The following is a 12,721-nucleotide window of genomic DNA, read 5'->3' on the forward strand; positions in this document are numbered from 1 at the left end:
GGGGTTCGTTTCGGGTCGTGAGGCTAGGGACAGCTCCATTCGCGCAGTGAACCTCCTCCATTTTGCCAAGCGTTCAAACCTTCCCACTATCCTCCTCTCCACGGATGCCGAGAAGGCCTTTGATAGGGTCGACTGGACCTTCATGTTAGCTAATCTCCGGCGCATGGGCTTTGGCCCCAGCCTGCTGACTTGGATCCAGTCACTCTACGCATCTCCTACGGCTCGCCTTTGTATCAACGGATCTCTCTCGGACCCTTTTCCTATATCTAGCGGCACGAGGCAGGGGTGCCCCCTGTCGCCCCTGCTGTTTGTGCTCTCCTTGGAACCCCTGCTCCAGGCCGTTCGTTAAACCCGGACATACAGGGTCTGACAGCAGGGGGGTCAAGCCACAAGGTCTTGGGCTATGCCGACGAACTTCTGTTCACCATCACCCGGCTTCGTCTATCCTTGCCGGTCGTCCTGAAGGAGCTTTCTGATTACGGGAAACTTTCTAATTTTAAAATAAACATGTCTAAGTCAGAGATTCTCAATGTCAACTTACCCCCAGCAGACAGGGACTCCCTGGCTGCTTCCTTCCCTTTTAAGTGGTGCCCTTCCCAGCTGAGATATCTGGGTGTTTGGCTGACGGATGACTTCTCTCGCCTCTTTAGCCTTAACTTCCCTCCCCTCTTTGCATCGATTCGATCTGACCTGCTCAAGTGGTCGAGACCTAGGGTCTCCTGGTTGGGTAGGGTTAACACCATCAAAATGAATGTTATGCCTCGCCTTCTCTACCTGTTTCAAACCTTGCCGATCTCCGTACCACCCTCTTTCTTTTCCTCTGTCCGTTCCGCCTTTCTTTGTTACCTGTGGGGCCCTCGATCTTGACGCAGCGGTTTCGCTACGCTGATCTTCCCTAAGTCTAGGGGTGGCCTCGCCCTGCCCTGCCCACGAACATATTATCGCGCCTGTCATTTGCTGCGCATCGTGGAGTGGACCCGCTCTCCGGCCAACAAACAGTGGGTGGGAGTCGAGAGCGCGCTGCTGGGCCTCCCGATCTCCTCCCTACCCTGGCTAGCTGTGGATACGGCGCGTCGTCTTACCTCCCCTCACCCCTTCCTGTGTGCTACGCTACGGGTCTGGCACTCCCTGCTCCGCACTACACGGCTTTCTTCTGTCCCTTCCCCACTCACCCCGCTCAGAGATAACCCCGACTTTCCGCCTGGGCTGGGACTCAATCTTTTTCCTGCAGCGACTCCGGAGGGTGTCCCGAGATTCCAATCTTTTGTGACCCCTGCAGGGCTTAAGCCCTTGGATCACCTTGTCAGCCAGGGGACGACCTCCCTGATGGATAGGCTTCGCTACCTTCGACTGCAAAACTTTTACCGCTCTTTGGCATGGAAGCATAACGTGTTGCGTGACCTCTCCCCTTTTGAGTCCCTGTGTGTGATGGATGCCCCTCTATCCCACGGTATCTCCAAACTATACAGCCTTCTCTTGTCCGCCCTGACCCCCTCACCCCCTGCATTCATGGGGAGGTGGGAGACGGCGCTGCAGGTCGTCCTTACTGAGGAACAGTGGAGCAAGATGTGTATCTTCGCACATCGATGCTCCCTCAGCGCTAAAGACCAGGAGATGTCTTATAAACTGCTAGCTCATTGGTACCGACCACCTTCGGTGTTGTCACGCTACCGGCCTGGGTCGACGGACGAGTGCTGGAGGTGTGGGGAGTCCCCGGGCTCTCTCCTTCATCTCTGGTGGAACTGCCCCCGTATCGCTCCCTTCTGGTCCGCCGTGCACGATTGTGCTCAGTCCCTCACTGACAAGGTCCTCCCCTTCACCCCGGAGTTCTACCTCCTACAACATATGACATTCTACTTCTCCTGGTACAAAAAGACAGTTGTTAGGCACCTGATCACGGCCGCTAAGGCCCTCATACCTTTACACTGGGGTGACCCCTCCCCTCCCTCCTTTAGGTAATGGTTCCTCCGGGTGGACAATAAACGCTCATTGGAGGAATTGGCCCTGTCGGCTTCGAATGCGGTTGAGAGATATCAACGCACCTGGCACCACTGGATGGCCTATGCCTCTGGTCCCCACGCCCGTTCACTACTGTCCCAGGCATCTGCGGACTAACCTACAGCCCTTACGTCCTGTCCCTCTGCCCGACCATGTTGTAGCGCTCTGGTCCACACCCCCAGTCCTCTCCCTTCCTCTAGCCCCAACACCCCTCCCACCCCTTATTTTTATTTATTTATTTTTTCCCTTGTGTTTCTCCCTCTCCTTCTCTTCCCCCTTGGCCTGCCTTCCATCACACGCCGCTCTTGACTCTACCTGCTCGACCTCCGTTCTCTTCTCTGCTGTTATGTGGGCCGAGTGCCTGTGCAGGGATTCCCCTTGTCAGGCTGCTCCGTTCCTGGCGCCTCTACGCCGGTATTTGCGCTCATTTAGCACTTAAGGCCACTCTCCGGCCGTTCTCTCGCGTCCTTCTTTGCAGCGCTGAAGTCAGCAACCTTTGAGGCACCTCGCTCCCTTTCTTCGGCGTGCTACTTAAGACATGTGTCTGTCAAGGGTCTCCTGATGTTATTTTGTCGCTATGCGGGTGATTGTCGGGGGGTGGGTTGTCCGGGTGACATTGTTCTGATGTGTACCAACTTACTTGTCACGGTTTTTGCTCCCCTCCCTTTTCTTTTCTGTATCCCACATATTTGAAAAATTTCAGTAAACATTGATTTACCCTAAATATGGATTGCCTGTTGTATAGAAAACAGGCAATTGAAAACAATATCTATTGTTCAGGGCATTGTTAAGGCTACCCCATCCCCCCAAAAAAGAAAGGAAAAAAATCTTGTAACAAACAACTAGCTTTCATTAAAGGTAGTTTATGTGCAAGTGCAAATAAGTACAGTAATATATAACTGGAAACAATGGAAACAATAATATACACTAAATACAAGGAAAAACAGCTAATCTGCTGTAACAAAAACATTTTTTAAAAATATTGGACCCCAGAAAGCATTTCCTTGGGCCCTGCTCCATGCTCCCTAGCATGCAATCACTCCCTCCTCTACCACACACAAAAAAATTTGCCACACTGACTGCAGATCATGACTTTGAGAGGTCCTCTCCCCTGAAATCATTCCCAGTCCCTTTGTCCCTCATTCACTAAGCCATGCCTCTCCTTTCCATCCTCCCTGTGAACTATAGATCAAACAAATATAAACAGCACTTGCATGTATAGATCACATACAAACACTATATTTGCAGGTATGCATAAATGATATATGGAAACATAGCATATCAGGTATAGCTCAACAGAATCAACGCAAAAACCAAGCTTTGCAGGTATAGATCAAATAAACAGAATCAGACATACAAATTCTCTATTTGTAGGTATACAATAATAATGTATGGAAAAAGAGCGTACCAGATACAGATCAACAGAATAACACACACTCAGCTTTGCAGGTATAAATTAATTGGAATTCACCCTTAGGGGTATGTGGCCGCACAGGTCGCACACCTCTTAGGCCGGCCCTGCTAGGAACCCTGCTTCCTCCTCCCAAACCCCATGGAAAAAGAAGCTCTGCTAAGTCAATTAAAAGTTTAGAATCTCTTGGCGCACAAAGCCTAATTGTTACAAAATATATTTTGGATTTATAAACAACATTTACTGATGAATAATAATACCTGGCTTTAAATATGGAGGAACTTCATAGAGGCTGAAGCCTTCTCTCTTCATTATCACCAGATCATGAAATACTTTCTGTTGAAATATTTCTATACTACGGTTCCGGTTCAGTGTTAATGTGCCTATATTATTACAGTTAACCATTGAGGTGTCATTGGGAAATATTTGTGTATGTGTGTATATACACACATATATACAAAAACTATTGTGGGAAGCCATTTTGGGTGTGTACAGGTTGGGGTAAGAAGGGTATTAAATCCCCCCAATGTTTGTTTAAAGAAGGCAAGCAGGGACTATTATGTTGGCTAATTAATTAAAGGGAAAAAATTGCAATTGTTAAATTTATTTAAAATAATGAGGGGACCGGGGAGGTTAATGATGGGAACTGAGGACCCGATCAGACTGAAGCGTGGGAGGGAGTTTATTTAATTTGCAGACCGGAGAGCGGGAGGGGGTAAATGAAGGGATAGGGTTAATGATGGGATCAGAGAGAGAGAGAGACTGTGGATCGGATCAGACCAAAGGGTGAAAGGGAGGGAGTTTATTTTATTGGGGGGACCAGGGGAGTTAATCATGGGAACTGTGGACTGGATTAGACTGAAGGGTGGGAGGGAGTTTATTTTATCTGCAGACCAAATCCCTTTGTAACTGAATTGCCGGCCTCAAGACCGGCCCCAGGGGAGAAGACCTACCGGTAAATTTTGCAGCATGGCCAGTCCTGACTTGGTAACCTTTTGAGTGCCCATAAGATTCCTCTGTCCACTGGTCGCAAAACGTGTGCGCACACGCTCACAGCTTAGAGGGAACATTGGCAGAGTGTTTGTTATTATAACACTTTCTGGGCAAAATTGTGTGTATATTAATATTTTTATTTATGCAACACAGTTGTACTAAGCACTTCACCGTATAATATAATAAAGTACAGTTGCCAAATTGCATTTTTGTTTGCAAAATATAATCAAGGGGCCCCTCAACCCAGTTTAGAGGGGCCTAGAATTTTGTGTTATTCTGTTATTCTGAATAATTATAAAAGAAGTGGCTGAATGAGGGACTTGTCACTTTGGTCTGAAGTTATTCTGTTTTCATACATGAATTTCAGGCAAAGTGCCATATGGCACAAAGATAGATAGCCACTCTTCATCTGCACCTCTTAAAAGGAAGGAATGGCTGGATGCCTCGCACAGAACTGCTTGCATAAGACATATTACCTTAAATGTAAGCAAACCGTGAAGATTTCTTCAGAATAACAGATTATTCTGTTCACTTAATAATTGTGTTTCCTTGGTAGGTCAAACCAGAACAGCTAATTTGCTGATTTTTTTTCTGCTACACGATGGCCACTGTAATAAGTGACATGATCGTGAACATTTTTGTTATATGCTAAGTGCATTTGGAAATGTTCAAGCCAAAGGTTAACTAAGGAAGATGTAATTCAGCTGGAACTGCTATGACCTCATATAATTATAGAACACGGGCTGTCCTGCTTATGAGACGTTCATAAACATGACTAAATTACAGCACTCTTTACTTTTAGGCAAGTATGTAACATAGAACCATATAATTTGACAACAGATAACCATTAACCATTAAAAAAGATGCTTTGTCTTGGTTTCTGCTTTTGCGGATGTAAATAAGCAAACAAATGTGTTTATTAGTTTCAAACCACGTTATTCTCTCATTGATATTACGTATTAAATGCTTTTAGTTACTATTTGTGTGCTGTATATTTAGTTACTTATTTAGTATTGTGTCCCATTAAACCCATTATTACCAAAATAGACTTGTAACTTGTTTAAATTAATAATATAAATATAACTGATTTAGGGATCTTTCTCTTTTTTGGCATTTTATAAATAGAAAGGTTAAAAGTCATGTTATGAGTATGTTACAAGTTTGACATGTTAGAAGTCTAGCTGTAAAAAGTGGTTGGTTTTTGTTAAAGAATTTGACATTCTTTAAGCAAGATCAAAGGGAGATCTGAAGTTTCATACCCAGAGACTGTCGATTATTATTATTATTTATTGATTTAAATAGCGCCATCATATTCCTGCAGCGCTGTACAATGGGTGAACAGAACATGACAAGTAGTATATAACATAATAATTTGACTTACCGAAGCAACATATTTTACCCCTATGACAGCTGTGGGCATATGTTAATACATTTCTACAAATCCTCTAGACTCTAAGCTCCTTTGAGCAGGGCCCTCCTCACCTATTGTCTCTGTTAGTCAACTTGTTATGTTACATGCTACTTGTAATGTCTTGTCTACCCATTGTACAGCGCTACGGAATTTGATGGCGCTATATAAAACAATAAATAATAATTTCCAATGTATTCTCCCCTGTACGCTGCCCATCTGTGTCACACCTATGCTACCATGCTGGACTGGCTGGCATGCCATATCACTGAAAGTGAATGGTATGACCCTGGGTCGCTGACATTGCCAGGATCAGAAAAGCGATCATGGGACAGCCCAGGGTCGCCTGATGACATCAGTGGGGCCGATCGCTGGGCATAACTGCAGTGGCTATATGGCTAGTCTGGGCCTGGGCTTTGCTTTAATAGGAATAGCCATATTGAAATAATATTTTTGTGCAGGACTATCCCTTTAAAATTGTGTCTTTCAACCAATGTTTTAAGGAACATCTCTTTTAATCTTGCATTTAGAATCAGTATTACACACAGGTTAATGTTAATTGTCCATGAAAAGAGTAGTCTGTCTTTTTTCACCATTTCCATTAAGTGGATCCAATGTTATCATCTTTAAAATAACGCCACTGTATTTTATGGTCAATATATTCATGGGATTGGACTCAGGCAATCAATAGAAAAAAAACTGTTATGAAGGAGAAAGCAATCTCCCTGTAATGATGCGACAATTTGCACAAAGAATAAAGTGATTTCTTGCCTATTATTTCTTATTTAGCACCAATTTATTTTGTGGACTTGCAGAAACTATGGCAATATGGTCCCAAAAAGCAGAAATAAATAATGTAACGGTAATAACACAAGACAAGCAGAGAGACAGCTAAATGTACTGTATTAGTATGTGGTTCAATAAGTAAAGTGGGGGGCAGCATCAAACAGCTCTACCCTTTGACCAGCGCTAGGGAGTAATGCTTCATGCGGCTCTGTGTCAATAAATAAGGCAAATCAAGTCACTACATCAAAATCTGCAGAAGTGACATTTAACACAATCCTTTGATTAAATGTCTCACAACTGTACCAACGCCTGCTAAATATTAGATTAATACCCCCCTAAGCTGTATATTGATAAAATCAGGAGGTCGCAGCTTTGTTTAAGACAAAAAAAGTTTAATGGTTTAATTACTCATTGTTGTGGCACAGGGGTCATGAGTTTCCTTTAATTATATTTGGCACACTGTTAATCGGGAATATTAGTTAATCACATGCTCATTTAATACAAATTTGCTCTTTTTTTGGACAGATTTCTCTAAACATTGATTTTAAAGCCCGCCAAAACAAACTCTTTTTCATGTAAAATGTATGATAAATTTAACTAAGCCCAGCAATATACAAATAGTGCCCTATCTATGCTATTTGGAAGGCTGGTAAAAGACTAGTGTGTTCTAATGACATTGAAAGAGACAATATTAACTATGGCTTCTCCTAGAGAACAGGGAGGAGCGGAGTAGGTATGATGTCATGAGTCCTGTCCGCCTCTCGAGGGAACTGGCAGGGTGACAGATACCTTGTCGACCACTGATGACTTTCCCTGCTCAAGCACCACACCACAGTCTGTTCCTCCATGGACTCTCGCTAGAGCGTCTTCCATTCTATTCCTTACCACAAGCAGTCTTGGTGTTCGTCTATTAGATTGGGTTAAGATAACAGAGCGAACAGAGCGCATACAAACGGCTAATATGCAGTTTCCTGAAAACATTAAATTATGCAAAAACTTGAGCTGTTTTAAAAAAATAGTGGGATTTCCCCTTTAAAATGCAGTGGGAAAAGTATATTAATTCAGATTTCTAAATATATCCTGTAGTGCTCTCGTGGTGTACGGTTGCGAATGGAAATTACTCGGAGCAGTAATTATTAATTTCTGGAGTAATAAAACATGTCATTTTACAACACGGAGATCTGAACTGAGTTCCTGGATGTGTCTGATTGGGTGTCAGAATAATTAAGAGAAACACACATATTGCTTAACAACTGGGTGAAACGGTAGTTTATTATTCTAGACAGAATCAAGCATCTGTGGATAAAGCAGCGGCAGCTCTGTTCCTTATAAGCCAAGATACAGAAAGTATTTTATTTACTCTTTCCTAAATGAAGACTGGGTGTGTGGGGGGGGGTATTCCTGTTTATTCTATACACCCCATGTTCTAAAGGGGCATCTCGATACCGATTTATCGCATATGTTTCATGCAGCAAAATATGCAAAACATATTTATATAATAATTTAACGGACTGCATTTATAAACATTTTGGATAAGAAATAGAGCATTAAATCAGATTAATAATTCATAAATAGAACTGTTTTGCAATTTTCTGTTTTACATGCCATGTGGTTGCTAGTATTAAAGTGCTATTTTAAAGGAAAAGGTTGACTTTTGGCCCTGTTTATTTCAAGTCAACATCAATAATGTCGTAACCTACAAGTGAATGTTGCACACATGCATAAGCCAACGTTAAATACACAATAGTATTAGGTTTATGCTAACTTGCTATGGACTGTTTACAGAGCGGAGTATACTGTTGTGTTGGAATTGCCACTTCAGGCCAATACACGTTGCGCACTATGAAATCCATTGTCTACAATAAACCTTGGGTTTAACACACAGGGAAACGTAATCTCTACTGCATTCAGTGCCAGCTGTTCTCTCATAGGTTTAACATTAAGTATCAGGAACGCGATCTGAATGCTCTCCAATCTCTCAACTGTCCTTGGCAAGATCCTCTGCAGCTTTTGTGGTTCTGCTAGTACTTTCCATGTGGCCTCAAGAATTCAGACACTGTGGTGGGGTCTTTAGATGAGAAGGTCCTTTAGATGAGAAGCTTCTGGCCAAAAATATTGTTGTAAATGGAAATGTACAGTGAAGTGTAAATATATGTAAATATTTAAATTTTGGTCCCAGGCACAAAGGTTTTATGACCCACAAGCTCTTGGATTTATAAGGGAAATAAGCCCTGCTTTTACTGGAAAACGGCTAGTTCCTTCAGGTTGTTTCTACATCCCATGTATAGAACACATACTATGCCAAAGCCAAATGTTGATTTCCAAAAAGATGGTTCTTTTCTAGAGTTGTTGAACACATTTCAACAAATAGATTGACTGTTAGATGAAACCAGATGTTATGTTATGAGAGTTTCAAGATGTTGGAACAGGCAAGTAATGGAAATGAGAGATACATAGTCTGGTGCCAACAAGACAAGGTGAGTTGTGTCACTGACATCGGGCTATTTTGCTGGGACATTAAAATGCAGATAATGGTGTAACTGGCAGTAAGAGAGTTAAGCTGAAATATTTTTTATATGGTTTATATAAAGCTATGTTTAGCAATGATGTATTCGAGCTGAATAAATTCATCCAACATAAGCTATCAATAATACAAACGCCAAACAGAGGAATACAATGGGACCTAAGTCGTTCTTACAGTGAGTTCTTACAGCAGTCTTGTGATGAATGGGTGAATGGGTAAAATCCCAGGATCATCCAGTCTAAGGCGACACCTTCAGGGTTGAAAGTGCTGCTTGAATAAAGGTGATTTAATTCAAGTTCACTTGAAAATCACTTAAAAAGTAGTAGCTTTTGTAATGACCATTTCCAGAACCATCTGGACTAGTAAGAAGTCGCTACAATTAAAGCTTTTTGAGGGGCTAGTAAACGATTAATATTTGAAGAGCGCTATGGAATTTGATGGCGCTTTATAAAACAATAAATAATAATAATGATAAAAGAGTCTCAAAATTAAAAACACCTTAAAGGAGTTCTCAGCTTAACATTAGGTATGAGTAGCAACAGTGCAGTATGATTGTTAAGCCACTTAAGATTTCTTCAGGCATGCTTTTTTTACTAATCAAATTTAATGCATCATTTAGCCAAATATACATAGTTTTATACAGCATTGCAGAATGTGTTACTGCTTTATTTCTATACACTGAAGTTTTCTTATGGTGGGGGGGTAAGTAGGCTCTACATCAATCCATTTCTCTGCATCCCAGATATCTGTACGCTGTAGGATATACATTCGGGCTAGTATGTATATTGTAGTGTACTTTAGCATATATATATATATATATATATATATATATAGTAAGAGCACCTCACAATGCCAGGGACCTGGAGCAATTGCTCTGTGTGTTCCACCATTAATCTGGAGATCATATAGAAAAGGAGACTGGAAACTAATGTAATATGTATCTGTTAGCCAGCACAATGAAGAGATGAAATTATCTTCTCCTATAGAGTGCAACGTTATCATTTTCCCCCCATGATACTGTAAATTACCATGGGAGGGGGGTGCAAGACTAGAGAGAATTTGGACAGAGAATAGATGGGATTTGGCAGAGGGAATAGGTATATCTCAACAGGAATGAGAATGTGCTTTTCCAGACATTCCTGTGGCATAGAAGTGATGGAATTGCGCGATATTGACGGTAACTCCTCTGAATATTACTTTTCTTCAGTTCTAGCTACAAGATAATGTCCGTGTGAAATAAATATGTGTTGGGCAAACCACAAGGTATAGCAATGTATCACATAATTACGTGTGTTTCTGCAGCATCCCAAGCCTTTTAAAACAGGACCAGGTGTCTTGGTCAAGAGATGACACGGCCTGTTTGTGCATCCTGACACTAATGGCACTAAATTGTACGTCGGTCCTCAGGCACACTAGGCCTGTGTTTGCTAAAGTTGGTTATTTTAGCAGCTTCAGGGGCCAACGGTTAATGTAGAATTTCCAGGAATTAACTGGGAAATGATTTGGCAATTTTCATCGAAAGACCCGCATTCTGAATACAAATAGATACATTTGTCAAGTAAACCAGCGCTGTTTATGATGCTTCCTTCTTCACAACATTTTTCCGCTAGGACTTTGATTAAAAAGAAAGCAAGACTTATCTTTGATGACCACTGACCATTTTTTTTCTTTAAATGGCTCTTCTCCTACCTTTTTTTTTTTCTAGCATTGCTGAAATTGCAGGTTTGAAACTCAATAGACATTTGCTGCCATAGAAAGCGATTATTTAAAAGGTGAAGAATGGAAAGTAACTGCTTTTGGTCTAAGATAAAATAAAAACAGAATGTGAGTGAAGGAAAGTATTAAATGGATATTGAAGAGGCGTTATTGTTCTTTAAAATTGACCTTTCAAAAAATAAACAATTACGTTATGCGATCGAGATCAATAAGATCAATATATATATATATATTGTGCTACCCTAATTGCTGCCAAATGTATAGGGGAAATGGTACATTTACCTCACGTATCTAGCTTATACCTATATACTTGCCAAGATTCTATCAAGCAGGGATCGGGAGTCATGAGGTCACAAGAGTTCGGAATCGTAAATGTTTACATATCTATTGGCTCGGTATGATATTTTAAATTAAAACAGTAAAACATCGCCGGTGCTTTATTTTAGCGCTGAAAGCAGGAGAAAAAACGACCTCTTATGTTTCTATCATTTTGAGCAATTTGTAGTTTATATTTGGCTGTTACATTGCAGGCTTTATGGATAAAACATAGTTAAAGCCATTGACATAATCACTCAGTGATAATCGAGACAACGTGTATAAAAAATGTGTCATGAATGATAAATAGCTTGTCTCATACTTTATCACAGCAGTTAACGTCTAATGTTTCATCATTTTAAAAGGTTTGGTTTTTGTCTTCTTTTCATTAAGCAATCCCCATACATGTGTACATCAGTATATAATGTTGACCCTCTCTATAAAAACAAAAATTTTATTGGATACACGTCCCGTTTTGTTAGAGGAACAGGTATCCATTTCCATTCGAGGTTGCTAATGACACTACGAGTATAGTAAAAGTTGGATGTCTCATATAAGCTGTCACTAACAAAGATGAAGCAATGGATGAAGGAGAACTCAATGAGGTCACTAATTAAAAAGGTTTCACTTGAAGATCTTACTGTCTGACCAAATCCATCTGAAAATGGATCTCTGAGATCCTGAAAGCTTCTATAACTTCTATGTTGGCCCATTAAAGGATAACTAAAGACTCCATTTACTCTTGAGCTAATGCAACAATATCCATTTTTTGTGACGTTGAATAGTAAACCGGGTAGTTTCATCCACAGTTAACACCAGGTCATTGACTCAAGCCCAAGGAGTCTTAACAGGAAGAATAGTATTCAAGCAGGACAGGGATACTTCAAAGTATATGTCTAAAGCAAAGTCTATGTGGACTGGTCAAATACCTGGGATTATTTTTGGATCCGATCCGGTTTGGCTGTGCCTTAAATTCGCGACTATATGTAGGAAGTCCAAGCAGTGTGTTAGCTGCTTGCCACACACTAATGGATTATAAGACACTGCATGGCTCATTCATCCTCGTACAAGATGCCACAAAGTGCATTTGCCTTGCCAAATATGCTAATAATATTAAATTATACAGCGCTCACATATACACTAATCTGCTGCTTAAAAGAAGCCTTTATTTTACTTTTATCATCAAAAAATCCCTTCTCTTCACTGTAGGATGAAAAGAATAAGAGAGGTGAGGGTTGTATACATAGCCAGCTATGTGTAGCATGTATTTGTGTGCCTCAGGTCCCAAGGATTTGCATACAGAGAGGGTTTATCTATGTTTGTAATTATGCCCAATTGTCTCTGTTCTCTTCTCTAGGTATATGGCCATTATCCATCCGCTCAAACCAAGGCTATCTGCAACTGCTACCAAAATAGTGATTTGCGTCATCTGGGGATTTGCATTCTCCTTGGCTTTTCCGCTGGGATACTACGCAGAGGTGGAACGAATGTTTGATCGAGAAGTGTGTTATCTGGAATGGCCCGGATATGAGTTAAACCGGAAATACGAAAAACTGTGAGTCTGATATGT

General features: G+C 41.3%; 1 protein-coding gene across 1 annotated transcript in view; it reads left to right on the top strand.

Moving 5' to 3' along the window:
* LOC149300147 (substance-P receptor) overlaps positions 1 to 12,721 on the top strand; it is an 86,211-nt gene that overhangs the window by 43,188 nt on the left and 30,302 nt on the right. Inside the window, exon 2 of the mRNA XM_089485735.1 lies at positions 12,509 to 12,706. Coding sequence (XP_089341861.1) covers positions 12,509 to 12,706 — 198 coding nt within the window. The remainder of the gene's footprint in view (positions 1 to 12,508; positions 12,707 to 12,721) is intronic.

The sequence above is a fragment of the Sceloporus occidentalis genome, unplaced genomic scaffold (genome assembly GCF_023333645.1).
Source record: "Sceloporus occidentalis isolate IW3139 unplaced genomic scaffold, rSceOcc1.0.p SCAF_26, whole genome shotgun sequence".
NCBI classification, from domain to species: Eukaryota; Metazoa; Chordata; class Lepidosauria; order Squamata; family Phrynosomatidae; genus Sceloporus; species Sceloporus occidentalis.